Raw genomic sequence first — 23,345 nt, forward strand, 5'->3', positions numbered from 1 at the left:
GAAATTTGATTTCTCTGACTCATCAAACAAGGTGCTGTATTTTCATAAGTAAACAAAATACTTACACAAAGCTTGCCTAAGTTGTTCTAATACATCATTTTCATAAACAGACCTTTCTTCCCAGATAGAGAGCACTCGGCCAAGGTGCTTTTTACAACTTTCATCAGACTCACTGTAACAAGAAAAAAAGAAAAATGAACACAAGGTGAAAATACATCACAGTTGCACTACAGTATGATTATCTTTCACAGAAGGATCTTGGCACACCTTAAAGTATGGAAAGTTCAATAACATCAGAAAATATCGAAGCCCCAGTTTACAAAAAAGACCAGTGCAAGGTGTTTCAGCAAGGGCACCAACAGCAACAAAAACTGAGTGCCCAATCCCCTGTTTCTATTTTAGTTTGCTCAATCCATTGTATGTCTGCACTCCCATTATGCAAAAGCTGCACTGCTTTTTTTTTTATTAACTGCTCTAGAGCACTATATGAAAATAATGCTGTACCTAAGTTCTACCATTGTTCTAATACAATAGCCAGCTAAATAAAAATAGAATAAAATAATAAAATAATAAAAATAGAATTAAAAAAATAGAATAGCCAGCTAAAAAGAAAAATAAAAAAAATCACAAACACCAGTAATGAGACATACCAGATTGATGTAGCATATAAATGCAGACAGAAAATCTTAAAATAAGGCACTTCTAAGTTTTCTGAGGGAAAAATGATTAAACACAGATGAGTTTACTACATAACTTTATCTAACAGCATTAAGATTACTCAAGATCAAAAGAACATTAGAAGTATTAACGAGACTTCCGAGTACAGCATTAGCAGACAAGGACTACCTGGGTTAAATGGATGAACGGAAAACTAATCTGCTAAAATACAATGAAGGGCACTACACATAACAGCATACTCTACCTTGAAACATGCTTAAAAGCCTCCACTATTACTGGAGCAAAGTCTTTTGTAAACTCCGGTCCTTTCCTTTTGCTGTTCTGTATGACATCATTGGCCAAGTACAGGAATGTCAGCTTCCTATTTGGTTTTGCTAATAAAAAAAGAGAACAATAAATAAAACAGAATATTAGAAATACATAATTAGAAACACCAGTTTATCCAGAACATCTGTTCTTCCTTTGCTATATAATTGCAAAAGCCAAATTAAATGGTCTTTTTCCTACTCTCATTATCACAATATTTCATTTCAATTTTGTATTTATAAATGCAGAGATCTTGGTCACACACTAATTTTTTTTTTTTCTTCTGCACAACTGTTAGCTCACATTCTTCCTCTTCCTTTGTGACACAAGTTCCCTCTAGCTCTATTTCTGGAAGCAAGTATATAAAAAAAGTGTTCTTCAGGCTTTCAGGTGTTTTCCTGAGCCTGATGTACATAGATTATTTGGAAGCCTTCATCGATTTCTTCCAAGAACTTCAGTTCACCTTGGAGACAACATGAGTTTCTTACTCCCACTGAACAAGGAGCTGTACAGGTCCACTATCATTCACATGAACACCACGTTTCTGGTTTGAACTTCACTCAGTCTTATATGACAACTCCTCATTTTCATGTTTGAGCAAACTGAATAGTCAATTTTTAATCAAGTTCTCCATGCTACTTTGATACTCCACTCACTGCCTGATCACTAAAACATTTAAGTGCATGCAGCTGTAACCTCATGAAAACATTTTCAAAAATTGCTTTCTGACTGCTGTAGCTCTCTTTCCAAGCACTTTAAGCATTTCACCCCTATCTCATCAATCTGCAATAGAATGAAAGCTTCCACCTCATGTATTTTCCATTTTTATTCAGTTATTTTAATTTACCATCACACCTGATCTAGTTTTCATGAGTTTTTGGATTTCTTCAGAGCTGCAAGTTTTATTTCAATTCTTCTAATCTTGTGTTATTAACAGAAAACTCTTCAATATCTGTAACTACCATACAAACTCAGTATGCATGCTCTCTCTTTAAAAGGTAGTTTCTCTTGAGGAAGGAAAAGATTTAATAGTTTCTACCCTTTCAAGCACAGTTGTAAAAAACAATCTAGAAATTTTTATATTTATTCTTTTGAACTCCCATTCAGTTCCCAGGACGATTTTATTTTGCTAGTCTTCATTCCAATCTCTCAAACAAACCAGAGAACCACACATTTTACACACATACACAAAATCAATGCCGAGATAATTCTACTCTAAGTGGAATTCTGCACTACAGCAAGACTCCTGTGAGGGATTTCTGCATAGAATATTGATCGTTTCCTATAAACTTGGTGGACGTGTCTGTCCAAGCAAATAGAAATTTGGACACCTTGAAAAAAAAAAAAAAAAACTGTATTAAAAGTAAAAAAGCACCTATCTGGAAATACAGTAACACATCTTCTATCTATGTTGCAGGTAAATCACAGTTCTAACACCTAGAAAGATTTGAACTATTCAAAAAGGGAGTCTTAGAAAAAACAGTTTGTCTTACAGCTGCAACAAAATAAATCACTTCTTAGAGCTGACCCCAGTTCCCCCCCAGTTTCTCAAAGGAACTAAGAATTAGGACTACAATTCTAATGAAGGAGATAGCTCACCATATACTACAAGCTCTGAACTGCAGGAAGGTTAGGACCTTGTCTGCCCCTTTCATAGAAAAAACGATGTTTCAGTCCTCAGTGTTGCAACTTATTTGTGACAGATCTCACCTTCTTGCCTTCAGCAAGTAACCAAATCACCTGAGTCATGAAAGAAAGACTGGAGATGCATGCAGCGCTTTGAAATCAAGTGGCTGCAATTCTCAAAAAGACCATACTTTGTTCTCTACAATAAGCAGACCAGTGCATAGTGTTTGCAAAGAGCATGCTAAAACTCAATTTCACTTTCAAGTTTGTTTCCTCTAGTATTACTTTTTCAGTCTCTCTCTGCTGCTTAATTGTAACAGATATATATTAAGTAAACAAAGATCCTTAAAATACTGTTAAGCCTGCTCTGGCTTTGCATAGAAACCCAGCCTTTATGAATTCCACCTTTACGTTCATAAGAAGTATTGCAAAGTAAAATCTAATTCTTCCTGTTGTAAGAATGCTATGTGCAAAACTGAAGGCTTAAAATGTATACCTATCTCTAGAAGGGTTCCTTTCAACTTCTAAATCTTCAGGAGTTACATACTGGCCTACTATCACTCTGCCTCACACACAAATACGCAAATGGGGTTGACAATTCTCAGCTGAGAAAAACAAGGTGTTCTATTTTGCTACCATGACAGTAAATCAACTACTGAAGCCTAAAATACAAAATTAAATCCCAGACTAGACCTATTCTAAAAAATTCTGTTTAAAGCATCTCTCTTCAGCAACAGTGATGATAACTTTACACCCTGGGATTTGATATACCAAGATAGATCACAGAGCAGTTTGCATATTTAAACAAAAAGAAGTGTCCTCGGTGCCAGGCAAAGTTAGTAGAAAAAAGCACTGTTAAAAGGAAATGAAAGAAAGCTGTGTATGATCTTAGGCTAATGGAGGACTGCATGGTATATAATGCTAGACCATACAGTGCTAAAAGTAACTAGCCCATAGAGTCATTGGTACACTAACAGTACAGTCTGCAAACATTAAATTATTATGAATGCAGGTTGGACTGATTGCCATTTTCAGAAACTCTGTGCAGTGTTCACATAACTCTTCTACTTATCTCAGATTTAACACCTTCCCCCTTCCACAGTCACCAAAGCAGCTCACAGAAGCACCAGATTCTGATATCTTTTAACAGGCCCATAGTGCTGGCTGGTATAAGGGTAGATTTCTCTTAAAGCATTCATAATGACACTTATGAGAGTCAACACCTGGCAGCCTGCTTCAAAAATATACCTTACATTTAATTGCACTGAATACTCTGCAGATACTCATGATATTTCACCTGCAACTAAGATAATAAGGCAGCAACCCCAGAGAGACTTTGCATCTTCATTACCAAGTTTTAACTTTGGGTGATCTATGCCTCTTAGGAACACATACTTCTTAATCTTGCTTAGGGTCTCCTGGCTCTCTTCCAGTCCAACAAAGATCCCCTGGCATTGCATGCTTGAGCCCACAATACTTGGAGAACTGTGATGCCCAAAAGCCATCACTTCAGTGCAAGAAACCAGTACTCTGGGAAGGAATTTACCCAGTAAGGCAGTATGATGGTCACGTTCACTTAGGTTAACTCTGGTCATCAATAATTACACTTATCTGTCTTCTCCAGGTTTACCTTCCAGCACTGGAAACTGAGCTCCCATGAAGATTACTAGAAACAGACCCATTTGTTTCATGCTGTTTTACCCCTGCTTCCCTAGAACTGAAAGATACTTCAGAGACTCACAGCATGGCTGAGGTTGGCAGGGCCCTCTGGGTCCACCTGCTCCAAACCTCTGCTCTAGCAGGGCTATCCAGAGCACAGTGATCAGGCCCATGTCCAGGATACTTCTGAAAATCTTCAAGGAGGAGAATCTACAGCCTCTCTGGGAAACCTGTGCCAGTGCTATGGCACCCACACAGCACAGAAGTGCCTCATGCTCAGAGAGAACCTCATGTGTTTCAATTTCTACCTGTTGTCTCTTCTCCTGGTGCGGGGCACCACTTAAAAGAGCCTGGCTCCATCTTCCATGCACCAGCCCCTTTAGGCCTTTTAGACACTGATGAAATTCCGAGGCTCCTCTTCTCAAGCTGAACAGTCCCAACTCCCTCACTCTCTACACCCAGGGAAGGTGTTCACTCCCCTGATCACCTTGATGGCACCCTGCTGGACTCCTTCCAGTACACCCATGAGTATGTGCCGCCCCAGACATATCAGAAAAAAATATCCAAATAGTATAATAATAATAATAAAAAAAAAAAAAGCATGTAGGCAGCACAGATTTTCACTTAAAATGCATTACAAGTTAATGGACCACTGACCCATCTGAAAACGTTAATGGTTTTGCTATGTCAACTGACCTCAACTGAAAGTAATATTTAACAAGAGGTTTTGAGAAAAAGAGCAACAGTAAGCTAAAAGCCCACATCAATTAACAGCTCTAACCACTTTTTTTTTTTTACTGAAGTCCTCTAATACAGTTTTAGATAAGAATTTCATTTAATTTCTTTTGAATTACGTTAGTCCACAGATATGCAGCAGAGTGTAACAATGTCAGCACTTCTCCCCAAATCCCCAGGTCATTTCCTGTGTCATAACATACTTTGTATCTTTTCATGAGAGTATGAATGACATCTTCCTACATACCTGACAATCATTCAAGCTTTTTGTACCAGCTTATCTTTTCAAATTAAACAGCACTGAAACTTGAGTGCAATCTCACTGTGAACTAACCTGAGTATTCAAGCAAGCTGACTAAGGCAGCACTTTCTGAAGCCATGATTGAATGCACATCTGTAAAAAGTAATTCAAGAGGCCATCATCAGAAAAGAACATTTAAAGATAAGGTAACCCACAGAAGTGCTGTTATAAGACCAGCACATAAACTGAAAACTCATTAACCTTCTATCATGAAAAAGTTTAAGCAAGTGTGCAATACTGCAAACTCATATAATTCTCCTGTTGAACATGATCAAGGTTTAAGAATCATTGTCCTTCCTTTTCTAAGTGGGTATTACCTACACAATGCATGTCCAAGGTTTGATGGTCCAGGTATCTAGCTTTGGGTTTGGAGGCTAATAGTGAAAGGAAACAGCCTACAGTCACAGCTGGGAAAGAGGCCACCAGCATTCAATTACAACAGGGACAGAAGAGAGACAGTCACAAACCAAATAAACCATTCCAACACAGTCATTCTGCAGAAATGTTCCTGTAGCACTTTGTATATCTTGAATTGCCTGAATATAAGAATCAAGTTAATTCCTTCACTGCCTGGCTGGGACAATGTCAAAATGGAGGTAAATCAACAGTTTTAGGATAGGGAAATTCATATTTTTATTTTTATTTTTTTTTAATCACTGAAATTACATATTCAGAACCAGAATTACAAAAGCCAGGCAGGTTCAGTGAAGATATCAGGATACAAATGGTGCAGTTGTAAATATATGCTTGTACACATTACATTCTTAAATGCTAGTAGAAGATATTCAGCCAGACAAGTTGCATTATACAATGAAATATGAGAAGGCTTCCTACACTACCAATCTACTGCACATGAACACATTATTTTTATAAAGCACATACGTAGCAAATACCATTTTCTAACTTAGCAACAAGTATTCACCTTGAATATCTGCTTCTAGTCAATCTCTGATCCTTTTTGTAAAGAAGAGAAGCTTTGTTTGGATTCCCACAAGTATCCCACCTTAAATATCTTATCCTTCTCAAAAACACCTACTAAACTAGTAAAATCAGTCAGCCATAATGCTTTGTTTTTTGATTTGTTTTTTTTTTTTTTTAAACAGAAAGAAAAAAAGAAATTTGTTTATTTTCTTAGGGGTGCTACATTAACTGATGACAACAATGCCACCATTAAGTAAAACACCTTCAAAGCCATCAGAAGATTCCCTCTTTTGGAAGAAAAACTATATTACCTACTACAGAAAATAACAACCTTAAAATCAGGAACCTGTTTACTGAAGTTTTCTTCACCTCTGCAAGGCAACGCATTTTCATCACTTTCACTTGTGCTCCTGCTCCAAAGCAGTATCACAGCAATGCAGATATAGCACAACCTTCAAACATACTTTCAGTGTTGCTTGGCCTTCTCAATCTGCACACCATGACCTTACAATTTTCTGGAGCATTGAGCAACTGCTACAACAGATACAAGGTTCAGAAAAATACACTGCATCAATGCCAACAGCTAGAATGAGCGAGGGTCCAAACACAAGCATATGTCCCAGCAGCAGCTGCAGACAAATACAAAAATAAAAATTAGAAATAAGCAAAAATATTTGCTTCTTACACCACTGAATGACTTCATCGCACACACAGAAAAGAGCTTGAGCATAACTATCTTGAGTTATATAACTATATAACATAACTTGACTATCATTTTACCTGCTGTTCAAATGATAAAAATATAACCCTACGTACCAGCATAAGCTTCAGCTGTCTCAAAGAAGATATACAATGGTTCTTAGAACCTGGATAAGCTTTGCAGTGAAGACAAAGATCAGGTTGTGAAAGAGGTGACAGCCAAAACAAAAAATCAGTTGCTAATGTGGAGTTTCAGCATCTATTTCTGAGATTGACTGATCTAAGAGATGCCCTGTCAGGCTCTCGCTCTCAGGAAACATATCTGAACGTGAAATTAAGGACAATATGCAACAAATCTATTAAGAAATCATTAGGATGTAAATATCAAGTGTGACATAACTGAACTTAGAAAAGCTAAAAGAAAATGAGTTTACAGTAAAGAAGGTATTAAATGTAACTAACTGGAGCATGAAATAAGAAGCACCATGGTTGTTTCCTCCAAAGTCAAACCTTTAGCAATTTCCACAAGCACGAGAGCAAGCGTACTGAACAAGTACTTACCACTCCCTAGAAACCTGATACTGAATTATGGAATTGAAGTTCCAATTAAAAAAAAAATAATAATAACCATACAACCAACCATCTACAGGTGCCAAGAATCCTGAAATCTGGAAAGAACAGACAGATACAAGAAAATATATCTAATCTGCAAATACAAAAAAAAAAAAAAAAGTTTTTGTCTCCCATTCAGAAGAGCCTCTTTAAAATGCTCCTAGGGGTTTTTTCAGCAGGCAATCAGTAGCTGCAGGCTTAAACAACAGTAGTATATGTGCATTGCCACTATGTAGTTAAACAACACCCTGTAAGACAATCCCTTTAAGAGCACATAACATCTACAGGTTTAATGGGTCCATTATGTGCATTTCAGTTTTGGTTGATGCATTCACATTATGATTAATATAATTATAATTAACTAGTCCTACATAACTAAAAGCAAGCTTAAGACTCAACTAAATTCAACTGTCAAGATAGTGGCCTTTCAGTATCTAAAGGGAGGGCCACAGGAAAGAAGAGGACAGACTCTTCAGCAGGGTCTATGGAGAACAAGGAGAAATGGCTTCAAGCCATTTTTAAGAGGGTAGATTTAAGTTGGACACAAGGAAAAAAGTCTTTTATAGAGAGGGTGGTGAGGTATAGGGGACAAAGAATAATCTGCAATAGAAATCCAAACTGCTTAACAGATTTTGACATCAGTAAAACATGTCAGAAACGCAGTACTGGAAAAGTATCCTCATCATCAATATGTTTATTACATAAATCAACAATGAAATTCAAAACAATTCAGACTCATGATCCAGTCTAGCAGAGTAATACAGTGCTAACAGCCAAAAGCCTGAAGTTGTGATACGATCCTCAGTATCACTTACGTGGCCACCAGCTTTCCAGGGAATTTACCTATTTAGAAGTAAATTAGTGTTTTTGTTACATCTTGAGCACAGGAAAGCCACACGGTGCATGAAACCTTCAACAAAAATTAAACAAAGTTTAACCACTAGCAAAGAAAAACTGTTGTCTGAAGACCCCTGCTTTCTGTCAAAATAGGAAAAATCTTTGTTGTAACAGTTGTAATTAAAGTCAAATACATTTGGTGTATACTTATTATTTTATCTGTCAATGAACTAAAGGATCTATCTTCCATTAACCACAAAAATAAGACAGTTAATACACTGCATAGCTGGAAAGAAAAAAGAAACACTACATACACTAAAATACGCACGTCCAACTCACCAGGTTTTATGTTTTCGTTGCCTTCTTTTTGTTATCTTTTAATAATAAATACAAAAAATAAAAGTTGTTACTTGTATCACACAGAATCACAGAAACACCAAGGTTGGAAAAGACTTACAAGATCAGTCCAACCGTATACATTATATACATTAACTATATCATATATTTCATATGCAGCCTAATTCCTCTTCACTCAATATGGTCCAGGGAAGCAAGAAGGTGGGCACTCCTGTACTAAAATGCATTGTACCCAGAGTCACACCTGAGTAGTTTCAAGCAGACGAAGAATCAGGAGTACTTAGTATCTCAGGCTGGGCAGCAGCTCTGCCACAGCTTCATTCTAAGTGACAAAGTTACTTTCATTAGCATACATTAGAAGTCAGCCATTAAACAGCAATGCCCCACCCCCTACATTAGGGCCTTGGAAACTAGGGAAGAAAAGGCTGAGTCGGGAGACTTTATTGCTCTCTTCAAATATCTGACAGGTGCTTAGAGTGAGAGTGGGGTTGGTCTCTTCTCACTGGTGACAGGATGAGGGGAAATAGCCTCAAATTGTGCCGGGGTAAGTTTAGGTTGGATATTAGAAAACACTTCTTTACAGAAGAGGATTGTTAAGCACTGGAATAGGCTCTTCCAGAGAGGTGGTTGAGTCACTATCCCCGGATGTGTTTAAAAACCGTTTGGATGTGGTGCACAGGGACATGATTTAGCAGAGGGTTGTCCAGCATTTGGGTTGCCTAAGTTAGATGCACATTAGAAATGCCATCTCTTCACATCCACTGCAACATGATGTAAAGGCAACAACTGTTTTGAAAGTAAAAAAATTAGCACCAAATTTTAGGAATGAAAGAACGATGAACCTAGTAGTTGTTTTAATGAGTATCTTAAAGAAGTTCAAGCAATCTCATCTGAAACAAGGACTTCTAAACAAAATGAAAGCATCTGGAAAAAATAACTAATGCACTGTATTCTGTTCAATACAGTCAACTGTGCAATGTTGTAGTATGATCTTTCTCCAGCCTGAAAGGAGACAGACTTGAAGGCAGATCTGAAGAAGGGAGCAGTAATTTAAAAAAGGTGATACAACTGAAGGAAATAAAATGCAAAAAAGGCAAGGTCTGACTTTCACATCCAGGACAAAACAGTGACAACAGTAACAGACAATACCAATTATCTGTGTTCACGTTTCCCAAATAGAGCCCAACTTACTCTGATAGGACAGAAAGCACACTTCTATGACTTGAAGAATGGGCAAGTCAGGAGCATTAAACTTACTCATGGCATCACTGCCAGCACTCAACTTTGTGACGCTTTAGCCAAGCTAGCTTCACATGAGTGTGAAACATATGAAAGAAACACTTTACATACTGCTTAATGGCACAGAAGATGACCAGGACCTTGAAAGGAGCTTTTTTCTGCAGAGCAAGGTTATGACATGCTTTTCACACACCCTTGAAGGCTGGCTTCCAAAGAAATCATCAGAAAAATTGTGTTTGAAGCAGCAAAAGCTGAATGACACTTCAGCAAATGGACGATAAAGATAACTATACATAGGTCGCTTCAAAAGTAATGCCTCCTATTTATTTCCATGGGAACTACAACAGATAAATAGAGCATGGTAACAGTAACTGACAGAGAAAACTTTCACCTACAAAACACTATTTTTCAACACAGCCATCACCATTAGCTATGCACTTTCGCCAGCAAAGTGCCACACTTGTAAAAATCTGCACCAGTGGAGGCGACCCACTGTTTCACAGCTGCTATGATGGTGTCATTGCTAGGAAAGTTCTCCATTCTCCATATGCAGCCCACGTTTCATTAGCCCAAACAGATGAAAGTGGGAAGGCGCCAAATCCAGATGATATTGTGGGTGCGACAGGACAGCCCAGCCAAGACTGGCAACATGCTCCACAATCTTCAAATTGGTTGCAACAAAAAGGTTGTCTTCTCCTCTGGCCAGGCTCTAGAAGTTGGTGCCTTCCCCCCTAAACAGCATCACAATATAGCAGTCAGAGTTGATAGTCTGTCCAGGTTCCATGAAATTCAAAAGTATCACACCTTTCCCATCCCAAAAAATGGTACAAATCACTTCACCTGCTAAGAGCTGCATCTTGAACTTCTTCTTTGATGCGGGATTCACATGTCACCATCACTTGCCATTTTGACTCCAGCTCATGGAGGTGACACCACGTCACCTCACCGGTAATGATGCAATGTAGGAAACTGAGCATTCACAGGACGCACCAGGCACAAACTTCACAATATTCCAACATTGCCACCTCTAACACATTGAAGCTGATATTCAGCTTTGTTCACAGTTCCCTGGTTGTAATCTGTTGATTTGCATGGATGAGCTGATCAAGATACTCTTCATTTTGTGGTGTGACAGCTGCATGTGGCTTGTCTTTCACATCACTGATGCCACTGCTGAAACGTACCACCCTCTGCCTCACTGCACTCACATCTACTGGTTGGTCTCCATCAATGTTCAGCAAGTGCCAATGAATGTTAGTAGGTGCAATTCTGTCCATGTGGAGGAATACAAGGACGCATCTTTGCTTCAGGTGCACTTCCATTTCAGACACCATTTTTCTCAGACTGCCCCTCTGCTGCCATCTGTCATACAGCAATTAAGTTTAACAGAATATTGGTGGGAAGGTTCAACATCTACTGCCATACTATCAACATCCACCTCTGACGCTGTGGGCAACATAATGCAGTTGGAGGCACTGCTTTTGGAACAGCCCTCATAGCAGCTATGCATCTCTGAAGCTCCTGACCTACATCTTCAAAACAGACTTACAAGTAGAAGCCAGATACTGAAAGCTAAGAAAAGAGCTCACGGGAATACTTTGCTTTAAGAAGATCGTTATCTTTGTCTCTTAATGACATCTCTAAGCATTTAGCCATGTTTTGAGCATTTTGTTTCTTCAATCACACAAATAGCGTAACAGGAAAATCATACTAATGCTGAAGTTGAGTGGAGCATTTTATGAGCTAGTACTGTGCACACTATCAAGACAAACAACGAAACCTCTAGCTGAATGCCGATTAGTTTAAGGCACATTTTTTGTATCTTTTAGAGCACCAGACATTGAAACTGTTTGTCTAGACCCCTGGGAAATGTAAGATTCATTCATTTGTTCTCAGAACATGAAGAAAACACTTCCGAAGTGAAACACTGAAAATGTTTTTTTTTTTTCTTCCCCTCTAATATGAAATATACCAACAAATATGCATTTCTTTTCAGGAATTCATTTGTAACAGACTCAAATAATTCAATTTATGGATTAAGATATCCAGTAACACAACAGAAAAAAAAAATGCAGGATTAAAAACTCAAAAAAGCAACATTTCATCAGAAAAGCCTATCCTAAATAAGAATACAGTAGCCATTTGAAAACCTACAGAACTGATAATAATCTATTTCCATACTATATTCCAAAGTTAAGTATTGCTGCATACTCAAGATATTATTTTAAGGGTAGTTCAGTTACTCTGCTATGAAGTTATGTGCTCTAAATGAGAAGTAATGATGAACCAGCCACTCTTTGTATTCTAATACATATCATTTCTGCAGGTCAATCAGCCCTCTTAGATGCTCAAAACTAAGGTAGTGGTTTCTCTTCCGTAAGTTCTATTGTGACTTTGCTTTATTTTTCCTCTTTACTTGAAAACCTACCCACCTACTTTTCCCTTTAAAGATCTATATAACAACAGAATCCAAGGTGAGCTACTGGAAGACAGTAACATCTTCTAAAGCCAGGCACGCTTCTTGCAAGTGACTTACTTATATTTAAAGGAACTGAGATCAAGTTATTTTCTAGGAGGGTCAATGGCCTCCCATGCAATTTTTTCATTTCAACCCCAGAAAGAACAGAAAGCTCTCTGCTGTTAAAACGAAAACCATTAAAATAACTAAGGCTGCATGCTGGACACCAAATATTTAATACAGTTAAAGAAATAAACACATCTATTAGGTTAGCATCAGTACTATCCAGCTGGCAATAAAGTATCCTTTAGGACACATCGAACTGCTACATCCACCTTCATCTGCCCGACATGAATAGTTGCTGGTGTAAGGGGACGAAGAGACAGTAGTTACCAGCGTTATTAATGATGAAAGAGTACTCAAGACCTGGCACCTTAACTACCAGTATTTAAACCCCTCGCATACCACCTTTTTCCCTTTTCTCACTGCCTTCTATTGCTCTGTAAGAGGAGGAAGCCAACCATCGGCCTCCTAAGAAACAACTCGCCGAGGGAGGGAGGAGGAAAGGGAGGGGAAGAAAAAAGAGAGGAGCAGCACCTCCCAGCACGCTGACACCCCGAGGCTCACACCCGCCCCTGCAGCTCCGCTCTCCCCAGACACCGGGCCCGCCCTTTCTCTCCCCGTGCCTCCATCCCGGGCTCGAGGGCCGACGCAGCCCGACCCCCTCCCCGGGCAGCCGCGCCCCGAGGCCGGCCCGCTCCTTCCACAGCCGCCTCCCCGGGGGAGGCCCCACCCCGCAGCGGAGCCTCACCTTTCCGCAGCTCCCGCTCCCACACGCTGACGATGAGCGCCGAGTGCTTGCGATGATGGATGAGCCACAAGCTCAGGGTCTGCACGCTCTGCTGCGAGTTGCTCAGCTCCGACAGCTTCCGCTCCAGCGCCGCCTCCGAGAACGCCGACATTCCGAGCCCCGCTCGGCCCTGCCACCCCCACCAGCGCGGCTGCGGCGCTGCCCGGCCCCGCTCAGTCCCCGCCTCTCCGCCCCAGCGGGGGAGGAGCCGGCCGAGCCCCGTCCCTTCCCGCCTCGCCGGCCGCCACTTCCGCGCGGTCCGACGGCCCGGCGCTGCAAAATGGCGGCGGATGAACCTCCCGGAGAGCCGCCCGGCTCCGCCCCCCTTCTCCTTCTTCCCTCACTTCCGGCAGAGGTCCGAGAGGTGGCTGTTGGGGGCGGGCGCTGAGCGGATCCCGCCCCTCTCGGAGCGTGATGACTGACCCTGCGTTTCGCGCAGCTTCAGTGCGCGACCGCCGCTGCCCGCGGGCGTTCGCTTTCTCCAGCGAGGCTGGGTTCCTTGCGTGGCTGAGTGGTCTCTTTTAGGGAGATGCTCTGACAAGGCCTGAGGGCTCTGACATGTGGAAAGCAAAGAAGGAGTAAATAATAATAATAATAATAATAATAATAATAGTTGTTGGGAAGGTCTTCTTTTGGTTCTGGGAAATAACAAAAAACTGACCCAAATAAGGCCCGAGGCAAACTGGACATACCAGCTTCTTAAACCTCACAGGTCAAGAAGCTCGTTGTGATGCAGGGCACATAGTATTTCGTGTTTGCAATACAGCCTTCACAAATCAGTCTGGCCTCACGCTTTAAAATTCTGTGGTTTCTTTCTTGTGTGCGTTGTTTTATTTTGTATAAGTCTCTGTCATTAACTATCTTCTGATGGGATTCCACTATCCAAATGCAGCTGACAGCCAGTCACTAGTGGTGTTCCACTGGGGGGTTGGTACTGGGGCCAGTCCTGTCGAATATCTTTATTGACGGCATGGACAAGGAGTTTGAGTGCACACATAGTGTGTGGGGTGACGCCAGGATGTGATTTGCCTGAGCGTAGGAAGGCCCAGCAAGGATTTGGACAGTCTGGATCAATGGGCTGAGTCCAAATGTATGAGCTTTAACAAGTACAGAGTCCTGCACTTCAGCCACAATGACCCCATGCATTGCAACAGGCTTGGGGCAGAGCAGTTGGAAAGCTATATGGGGAAAAAAGATCTGGGGTGTTAGTCAACAGCCAGCTGTTTCCAGGTTCCAATGGAATCATTGTTTCCACACGGCCAAGAAGACCAATGGCATCCTAGCTTGTATCAGAAACAGCAGTGCCAGCAGGAGCACAGAAGTGATCATCCGTCTGTACTCTGGACTGGTGAGGCTGCACCGTCAGTACTGTGCTCAGTTTTGGGCCTCTCACTACAAGAAAGACATTGAGGCCCTGGAGCACGTCCAGATAAAGGCAATGAAGCTGTGAAAGGTCTGGAGCATAAGTCTTATAGGGAGCTGCTGAGGAAACTGGGATTGTTGAGTCTGAAGAAGAGGAGACTCAGGGGAGACCTTAGTACTCTCTACAATAACCTGATAGGAGGTTGTGATGAGGTGGGGGTCAGACTCTTCTCCCTGGTAACAGTGATGGAATGAGAGGTAATGGCCTTAAGTTGCACCAGGAGAGATTCAGGTTGGATATTAGGAAAAGTTTCTTCTAAGAGCAGTAATGCACTTAAGCTCATACATGTTTAACATGCATATAACTTACTATTGGGACACCACTCTTTAAACAGAATGTTCCTTTCACACATCCAGTTTGTCATCACTAAACAGCAGAAAGCTAGTTAAAAAAAAAAAAAAACCTATATTTTAAAATTTAACAAGATTTTCTGTCTATCTCATGTCTGACATTCAGACTATGGCCCAGACGATTGCTTTCAGGTAATTTTCCTAATATTGGTTCTTGGCGAAATATTCCATTTCAAACAACAACAACAACAAAATAATAATTGTGAATGGTGAATGGGGGGTGTTGGGAGGTTTTCACATTAATTCTGTCCACAAAGAAAAACCAGATGTATCTGTGGCATGGATGACTGAGGAACTAGGAGGAATTTTAAAGAAATGCACTTGAGAAAGAAAGTTAAGTGATGAGAGATCTCCAATTAGCCTCATATTCTCTCAGTTTACTTCATCTTGATCACCAATAATGGAAGAAATTCTAATACACTGCTATTTTTGCAATGTACAGCAGAGGACACTCTGGTCAAGTAGAACTGGCCAGTGAAGTAAAATTAATACAGAGCTAACAGAGGTGCATGCATTAGAAAAATGAAATATGAATGGTAATTTAGTACCTACCATTCAAATATGGCTTTTGAGAGGCATGTATTCTGACATTAATGGAAAAACTTTTGGATGACTATGGAACAAGAAGCATTTTTCTCACCTACAAGACTGGTTTAAAAAGTACTTGGCAACAAACTGTAAAATTTAGAAGTTAAAGCAGGAAAGATAAGAAAAAACAAACAGGAATGAATCCCCGGAGATAGGTATTTATTCTGTGAATGAATATATTTAAACGCCAAGGGAGTGATTTATAATCTGTTCATGATATAACTTGTACTGTACAGCAAAGCTGGGATTTTAGTTTCCTCATAAATCTTCATAGCACATATTAAATTTGTAATCATAAATGCTTGCATCAGTAATCTAATTTTGAAAGCCATGCTTACCCAGTCAGCGCATGGAAATTTGCCATGAGATTTACACAAAGTAAAGTGAATCTCAGACAGGCAGTATTCACAGGTTGGTTTGCTGTGGAGTTTTGAAAATCTCAGCTTTAATTCGGAAACAGTGCATGAATTATTCACCTGCCTTTGGAAAGTTCACCTGCGTCCACAGGGGCAGACTTGCAAATAGATGTTTTCTCTCACCTATTCCTGTTCAAACTATAAAAACACCTTTTCTCTGTTCCTAAGAATAAAATTATGCTCTGCTTCCCTTTTGTCTGATCACCATGTATTGGTGGTAGTCAGCTGTGTTCTCCTGCTCCTTGCGGGGTGAATCCAATGCAAGTTTAAGATGATGGCTGTGGAGAAATTACTTAGTTGATATTTTTGTAGAACAAGGGACCTGAAATTTCCAGATACTTGAAAGCTGTAATTACCTTTCAGACTGAAGCTACCTAGAGGCTCTACAGCATCCTCACAATATGTGCTATTTAAACTATTTATAATTAAAACTTATCCACACTAAGATACAGATATTTTATTATAAATATTTATTTATTAACTACAGTTATGTTATAATTGTTTTATTTCTAAATGAAGTAAATTATATGTTTTTCATTTTTCCTCATCCAAGGACATCTAAGTTTTGAGTTCTGTTACCTTGAGAGAATCACAGGGAGTGTTCAAGCACTAGGAAAACAGTGCATTATGGAAAAAAAAAAATAGAATCAAAAAAGTACCAGTCCACATCACTGCATCTTGGATTTTCTTTGTTTATTTTTCCAATACCTGAGCATTTTGGTCATCCAGTCAGTTCAAAGAGAAGAGCTTGCTTTGCCAAGATGCTGGGACACATCATGTCTTGACTGTGCTAAAGTACTCTCCCAAAAGCAGTCATTCCCAGGCACAAGTCTGTATTTGTGCACATCATCTGTCCAAATCACCTCAGTTTATCATCAGAACACTGACCTCTACTCCTTGGATTTACCCTTCAGGAAACGTGGCTGGGCTTAGCTCTCAGTGCTCTTGGAGCCATGATCAAAACGAAACTGCCCCAAGACTTACCACCAAGTATTTTTAAAGGTACAGAACAAAAAGATGAGGTAATATGGGTCAAAGTGTTTTTCTCTGAAGCTGACAAGAAAAGAAGGAATTAGACTGCAGTATGAAGATGGGGAAGCCAAATGAAGCTAAAGGACTGGGCAAAGAATGCAGTTTGCATTGGTTGAAAGAGTGCTCAGAGCAACAAAATGGTCATAGCCCAGTTACCTGCAGTACTTCTGCCACTGTCACAAAAATAGCCTTCCCTTGAGCGTGCTGAGGTACTGCTAAAGAAGCAGAGGCACCACTTTTTCCATTCTTTTAACAAATTTGCTTCTGCAGGCTCTCTGTCCCAGCTGTCTTTTCACTTCTTCCCTTCTTTCCCATGGCAGAGAGAGCCTGGCACCCCTCAGACACTCAATTTGCACGTATTACTTGGAATAGTTCTTCACCCACACCTGGGGAAAGCTTTTCTGTTTGCCTTTGTTCATAAGCTGTCTTTTGACTTTTATAATGCATGCACATCCTTTCACCAAGATTTTCTTTAGCACAATTTAGCTGATCCAAACCAGGTTATGCTAAATCAATCAATCATCTTCTTTTGGAAGATGCAGCTGAAGTTATTGAGCCCCAGTGATGTCTGGAAGCTTCCATGAGATTGCTCTATAGAGCAGCGCTGTACCACCAAATTCCAGAAATATATGCTATATAAAATATGGATACTCAACTACTTTGCTGTTCACAGAGCCCAAATACCTCATTTCATGGTTTGATGATACGAACATGTCTTAATTTCAGAATCAATTTTAACTGTGATTGCTTCCTTGAGGGCACTCCATTCAGGTATTCCCCCCAGACAGCTATCACCTTTATAAGCCATTTTATCTTGAAATCCAGAGATGTAACTGGATGATTTATTTAGCTTTGGGAATATTCTGTGCTTCACTGGAATTATTTAGGAACCCTTATTTGACTTCATTATATAAAGCAGTAAAACAATCTATGTGTATAGTTGTTTAGTAGACATAGTTGATCAGCTGTGTACAAATTTAAGATGATACAGACACTTATTCAACACCTTCCTCTTCTCCCTGTTGACTCCTTGCTATAAACATGAACCAGATCTTGCTTCAGAGCAGAGAACATACCTTGCCCTGTATTTTTTTTATCTTTTTTTTTTTTTTTGGTAGCTTTTTTTTCCCCTCAAATTGTCCCATTCAGGAGATGTGGTGTTAAAGGAGGAATGGGCTTTCTCTAATCTTGTTTCCTACCTGAGAATTTACGTCAGTCAGCACACCAGTTGCTGCTGCCTGGGTCTCAAAACTATATCACAGACTTACTTACCAGTTCTTTTTTATTGTTCTGAGCATTCAGAACATCCAGGGTCTTTACTGTATCTCAGTATAACAGTTTCTGGAGTTTCACACTTTAAATACTTTTCTGTCTGTTTTCAGTATGCTTGTGCGCCTCACATCCTGAATCTGTGGAAATGATCCTGGTTACATATCCCAGTAAGGATAGACAAAGGAACAAAAAGTGAAGACTCTGAAACATAGCTGTACAGTAATTCCTGACTGATGGTGATTCATCCGAGTCATTCCTTCAGAAACAATCACATTTGTTAACTGTGTAACAAGAAGGCAAATCCCTGACAGAAATTGGAAAAATAAAGGGAGAGAATCAACTTGAAGTCCTGCAGTCAGAGAACAAAAGCAAGCTTAAATAGAAGGAAGAAGCCCATTCAAGTCAACTACAGGAGCTGCCTACTGAAGCCAAAAACCTTGGGGTGAATAATGAGCTCCTGCCGCAAAGCGCTTCACCTTTTAATGTAATTTATGAAATGCAGCAGTTATTTGTTGCTGAAGAGATTAACAGCAACCACTTACAGTTATATGTATATATGGTCCAGCAAAGGATTCCTGATTTTATACAGTAAAATAGATTGCACAATCAAAAAAATTGCCCCTAGCATTTCTATTATTTCTTTAGCTCTCTGTGGTGGAGATGTAAAGACATCTGCAGAAAACCTTCCCTGCTTCCTGTGTCAGGCATTCAGCCAGAACAGCTATGTAGATCCAGCATCTTCATCATCACACTTCTAAGTGAAGTCATACTGTGAAAACATATACTGTGAAAACATATACTGTGATTAATATATGGGTGCAATCAAGTCCTAGCTCTCCTTAGTAAAAGGAGTGCTGTAACTCAGCAAGAAAGCACTTCAGGGTGTGTATTAACTTAGGTGTGCAGAAAGGCATGAAGCATTAGGCTGAGTAATTTCAAACATCTGAGCAATATATTAATGGATATTAACACATGCTCTAGAGTGTATCTAGCTCTTAGTCACAGTAATAAAGCACATTTCTAATGATAAATAGTGCTATCTTCAAAAACAAAAGGAAAACTCAGTAATGTATTGAGCTAATAGGTGCAGAATGTTCTTTGAAATTTTGGAAAATGCAAATTTTGGTTTTAGTTTAAATAAAAGGAAGTGGGCTGGTTCACATTTGTGACCCAGCAGAGGACACACTGCCCTGAGATTTTTGTTTTGTTTTTTTAGTTATTCTGTATGCTCATCTCATGGTTTTTGAAGATGGTGACTGCCGGCATGCTGTAGTTGAGAGAAGAGCTTATTCACCTTTCCTGGGCACTCATCAAACTGCACCTAGAATAATGCATTCTGTTTTGATCTCCCTGGATCGTAGGAAAAGTGTTTGTAAACTTGAGCAAGTCCAGCAGGAGACTACTGTGATGGTTGGAGCACAGTATCCAAAAAGAGAGACTGAGGGAACTAGACTTTTTTAGTTTAGATAAGGCTTTGGGGGAATGTACAATCAATGAATGTACAGATGTTATAGTTATGAGGCATACCAGAGAGCTTAGCTACATACCTATTGCACCAAAGCAAAAGAGATAGGACACTTACCCATATCCTGGGCTCACTTAGAAAACTCCAGCAGAGTGGATCTTCCAAAAGAGATTCTTCCCCCTGGTAGTCAGCTCTTAAATGGGTCAAGGAGAGGTGGAGCCAGGCTCCACTCCTTCCAGCAGCACAGGAGAATTGCCTTCACCTGTGCTCCTGTGGCTGACTCATGGCTCACCTCAGGTGATCAATCTGGTTCAGGCTGTGATTCAGCAGTTCCCATACAGGGAACATAATGGCAACTTTCCAGTACTTACAAAGAGATTACTGAGAAAATGGAACTATGCTTTTCATGGATATGCACGATGAGAGGCTGTCAGACAATGGTCATAAACTGAAATTGAAGATTCCAACTAGAAATATATAGAAAAGCTTCTTTTTTTTTCCCTTTCCCTCACCATGGTTAGTCAGTTGATCAGTTTGCCCGATAAGGTTGTGTGGTTTCTATTCTTGCAGATTTTAAAGACCCAGCTGGATAAACCGTTGCCCAGACTGGTCTGATCTCGTAAATGACCCTGCACAGGACTGTGGAGTAGTGCTCTTAGGCTGTGCCTACGTGCTGTGCTATTCGCATTTGCTTAGTGATGTACATGTACAACTTGGTTTGTACTTTCACACATTTAAGTACAGATCAACAGTGCAGGGTTTATGTTATTTGTCTGGGTTCATTTGGATCCAAATAGCATGATAGGTGGTCCAGCTGTACAAGGTTACTCTCCTATCATTTAAGCACCTCAGATTAACTTGTGTGTCAGTGTGGTCCTTCAGTATTCAGTATAAATGAGAACCTATTTATCCTAGATGATCAGTGACCACACAGAGCCAATTCCACAGAACGCAGCTTGCTCAGAAGGTCAGTGATACTTTGAACAGTAGGCTCTGGATCCACCTGAGAATGAGCTGCACCTTCTGTAATAGGCAAAGGCGTACCACCTGGCAGAGGGCTAAACATTTTTTCCAGTCTCATCATACCAGAAAGTGAAGACATTTTTTTCTTCTGGAGGATGCTTAACCCCAACTTTGTACTGAACAATGAGCAGGCGGAGATGGTAAAGTCTGCTACTAGCGTCTACTATGTAGGTGTGAAGAGCCATCACCATATATTCTACATGCCAATCATCAGTTACGCTGCCAAAAATATCAATGACTTCAGTAGTCACACTTTTCCCAAAATGCCTGGGGGTCCATGGATGAAATCCATATGAGTTTCTGTTGCCTGCCAGCTCCTGTCTTCCTTACAATAAAAGCACACCTGTGGTTGCTAGATGGCTGTTTCCCAGGGATATTTATCTGTTCATCCTAAAACTGTCTTTCTGAGCCTGCACTTTGAGCAAAGAACAATAAATAAGGAAAGGGTATGCAGGAAGGAAGCCTGTGCAAGATACTGAGTTCTTAGGTTGCTTTTGCAATATCCTCAGCAACATGACTCTAATGTGTCTCAATTTTACTCATAGTTGTTAATGATATGGTCATCAGCTGTACTTGTTCTCTGTGGTATCATTTTGTCATATCTGACTCAAAACATCGTCTCAGAGTGGTAATGAAAAACCAGTTCTGTATCAGAGTCAGCTATAAATGCAATAAAAAGTCTGTGTTTATTCAGACTTGTACCGCTTATAATGTGGTGAACACTCATACTCACATTACCTGGTGGTGGTCCAGGCCACAGTATGCTTCATCACTGGATAGTTCTCCCATCCAGTCACATCTGACCACAGCTGCTGCCCATTTAGAGAAAATGCCCCTCATCTCTATGAAAGAGGGACTTTCATTTTTTCTTGTAAAGTAATGAAGGCAGAGAATGGATGCAGAAAAGTTTGAAAGCAGGGTATAAAAGGGAGGGTGCTGTAGCAATTCTGGGAAACTGCTGCCTGGAGGCATCTGACATTTCCCATCTTCCGGCTGACAGAGACAATGTGCCGTGTCATATCTTCCTTGGCACTGATGTCTGGTCAGAACTGGAGCCAGTGTGAGGGGAAGGAGGCTCAAAGTCTTTGTAGCACTCCAGCATCTTTGGAACACTGCAAAGCAGAGTAGCTCAAGCAAGCTGGCTGATGACAACAAGCTGAGTGGTTCAGCTGATACAATAGAAAGAAGAGATACCGTCCAGAGGGACCTGGATGTGGGCCCACAGCACAGCACAGAATGGCCCACAAAAAAATAATGAAATTCAACGAATTCAAGTAGAAGAGGTTACATTTGGATTGAAGCAATTGCAGATGTGAGAGAACAGACTGGGAGAACTCACTGAGAGCAGTCCTGAAGAGAAGGACTCTGATCTTGATGGACAAAAAGCTGGACATGAGCCAGCACTATGCTCTTGCAGCCCAGAAAGCCAACGGTATCCTGGGCTGCATCAAAAGAGAGGTGGTCAGTAGGGAGGGGAGGGGGGGGTCATTGTCCCCCTCTACTCTGCCCTTGTGAGGCTTTATCTGAAGTTCTCCATCCAGACTTGAGACCCCCAGTACAAGAAAGATGTAGAGCTGTTGGAGTAGATTCAGAGGAAGGATATGAAGATGATCAAAGGACTGGAGTACTTCACCTATAAGAAAGGCTGAAGGAGTTGGGTTTATTTAGCTTGGAGGAGAGAAATCTCCAGGGAGGCCTTATTGCAGCCTTGAAGAAAGCTTTTAAACAGGGGAGAGACAAACTTTTTACACAGTCTGATAGTGATAGGACGGGGTGAGTGGTTTTAAACTGAAAGGGTGAAATATTTTACTCAGTGGTTGGTGAGCCACTGGAACAAAATGTCCAGAGATGCTGTAGATGCCCCAGCCCTGGAGATGTTAAAGACTGGGTTTGCTATGGCCCTGGGCAGCCTGATCTAATGGGCAGCAACCAGGACTACAGCAGGGGTGTTGGAACTAGATGATCATTAAAGTTCCTTCCAACCCAAGCCATTCTATGATTCTTTGAAGTCAGACCAATTACATATCACTTTTCTGAGAGAATAAGACTTAAACATGAATCAGCACCTGCCAAATCAAGTCCAAGATTTCCTATTTATGGAGCCAGCACCCATAAGGTCATAAGTGCATGTTAATATGCTTGGACAATCAAGAAGTCAGCCCTTAATGAGCAGTTCATGATTTAGCCTTGACAGCACAGACACAGACATAGAAATGTCTGAGATGGTATGATGTCAGTGCTTTCCACTGAGAAGACACATTCCCAAATGTGGAATGGGATTAAATGCACATATTTTTATTATCAAAATCTATGGATTTAGGGCTTTTCTATCCAGGTCATTCAAATAACTGAATTTGTAGCATTGTAAACAGTCTATTTTCTAAGTTTCAGCGTCAACGTAACTGCTAATATTTTTCTTGGAAACTAGATGTCAGTAGTGGTTTAGAAATAGCAGATAAATTTTCATTCCTATCTTGTTCATTAGCTACAACTCATTT

General features: G+C 40.3%; 1 protein-coding gene across 2 annotated transcripts in view; it reads right to left on the reverse strand.

Annotated features, from left to right (window-relative positions):
- RPRD1A (regulation of nuclear pre-mRNA domain containing 1A) overlaps positions 1-13,605 on the reverse strand; it is a 46,655-nt gene extending 33,050 nt beyond the window's left edge. The window contains exons 1-3 of one of the 2 annotated variants that reach the window (XM_048938979.1): positions 13,240-13,605; positions 923-1,052; positions 66-172 (exon numbers count right to left, since the gene is read on the reverse strand). In XM_048938979.1, the coding sequence (XP_048794936.1) occupies positions 66-172; positions 923-1,052; positions 13,240-13,390 (388 nt within the window). In that variant the 5' untranslated portion in view covers positions 13,391-13,605. Of the gene's footprint in view, positions 1-65; positions 173-922; positions 1,053-5,338; positions 5,400-13,239 lie in introns of those variants that run through there. The other variant, XM_048938980.1, reaches the window with a different exon arrangement.
- Between the last annotated feature and the right edge of the window lie 9,740 nt (positions 13,606-23,345).

This window comes from Lagopus muta, chromosome 3, assembly GCF_023343835.1.
Source record: "Lagopus muta isolate bLagMut1 chromosome 3, bLagMut1 primary, whole genome shotgun sequence".
Classification (NCBI taxonomy): Eukaryota; Metazoa; Chordata; class Aves; order Galliformes; family Phasianidae; genus Lagopus; species Lagopus muta.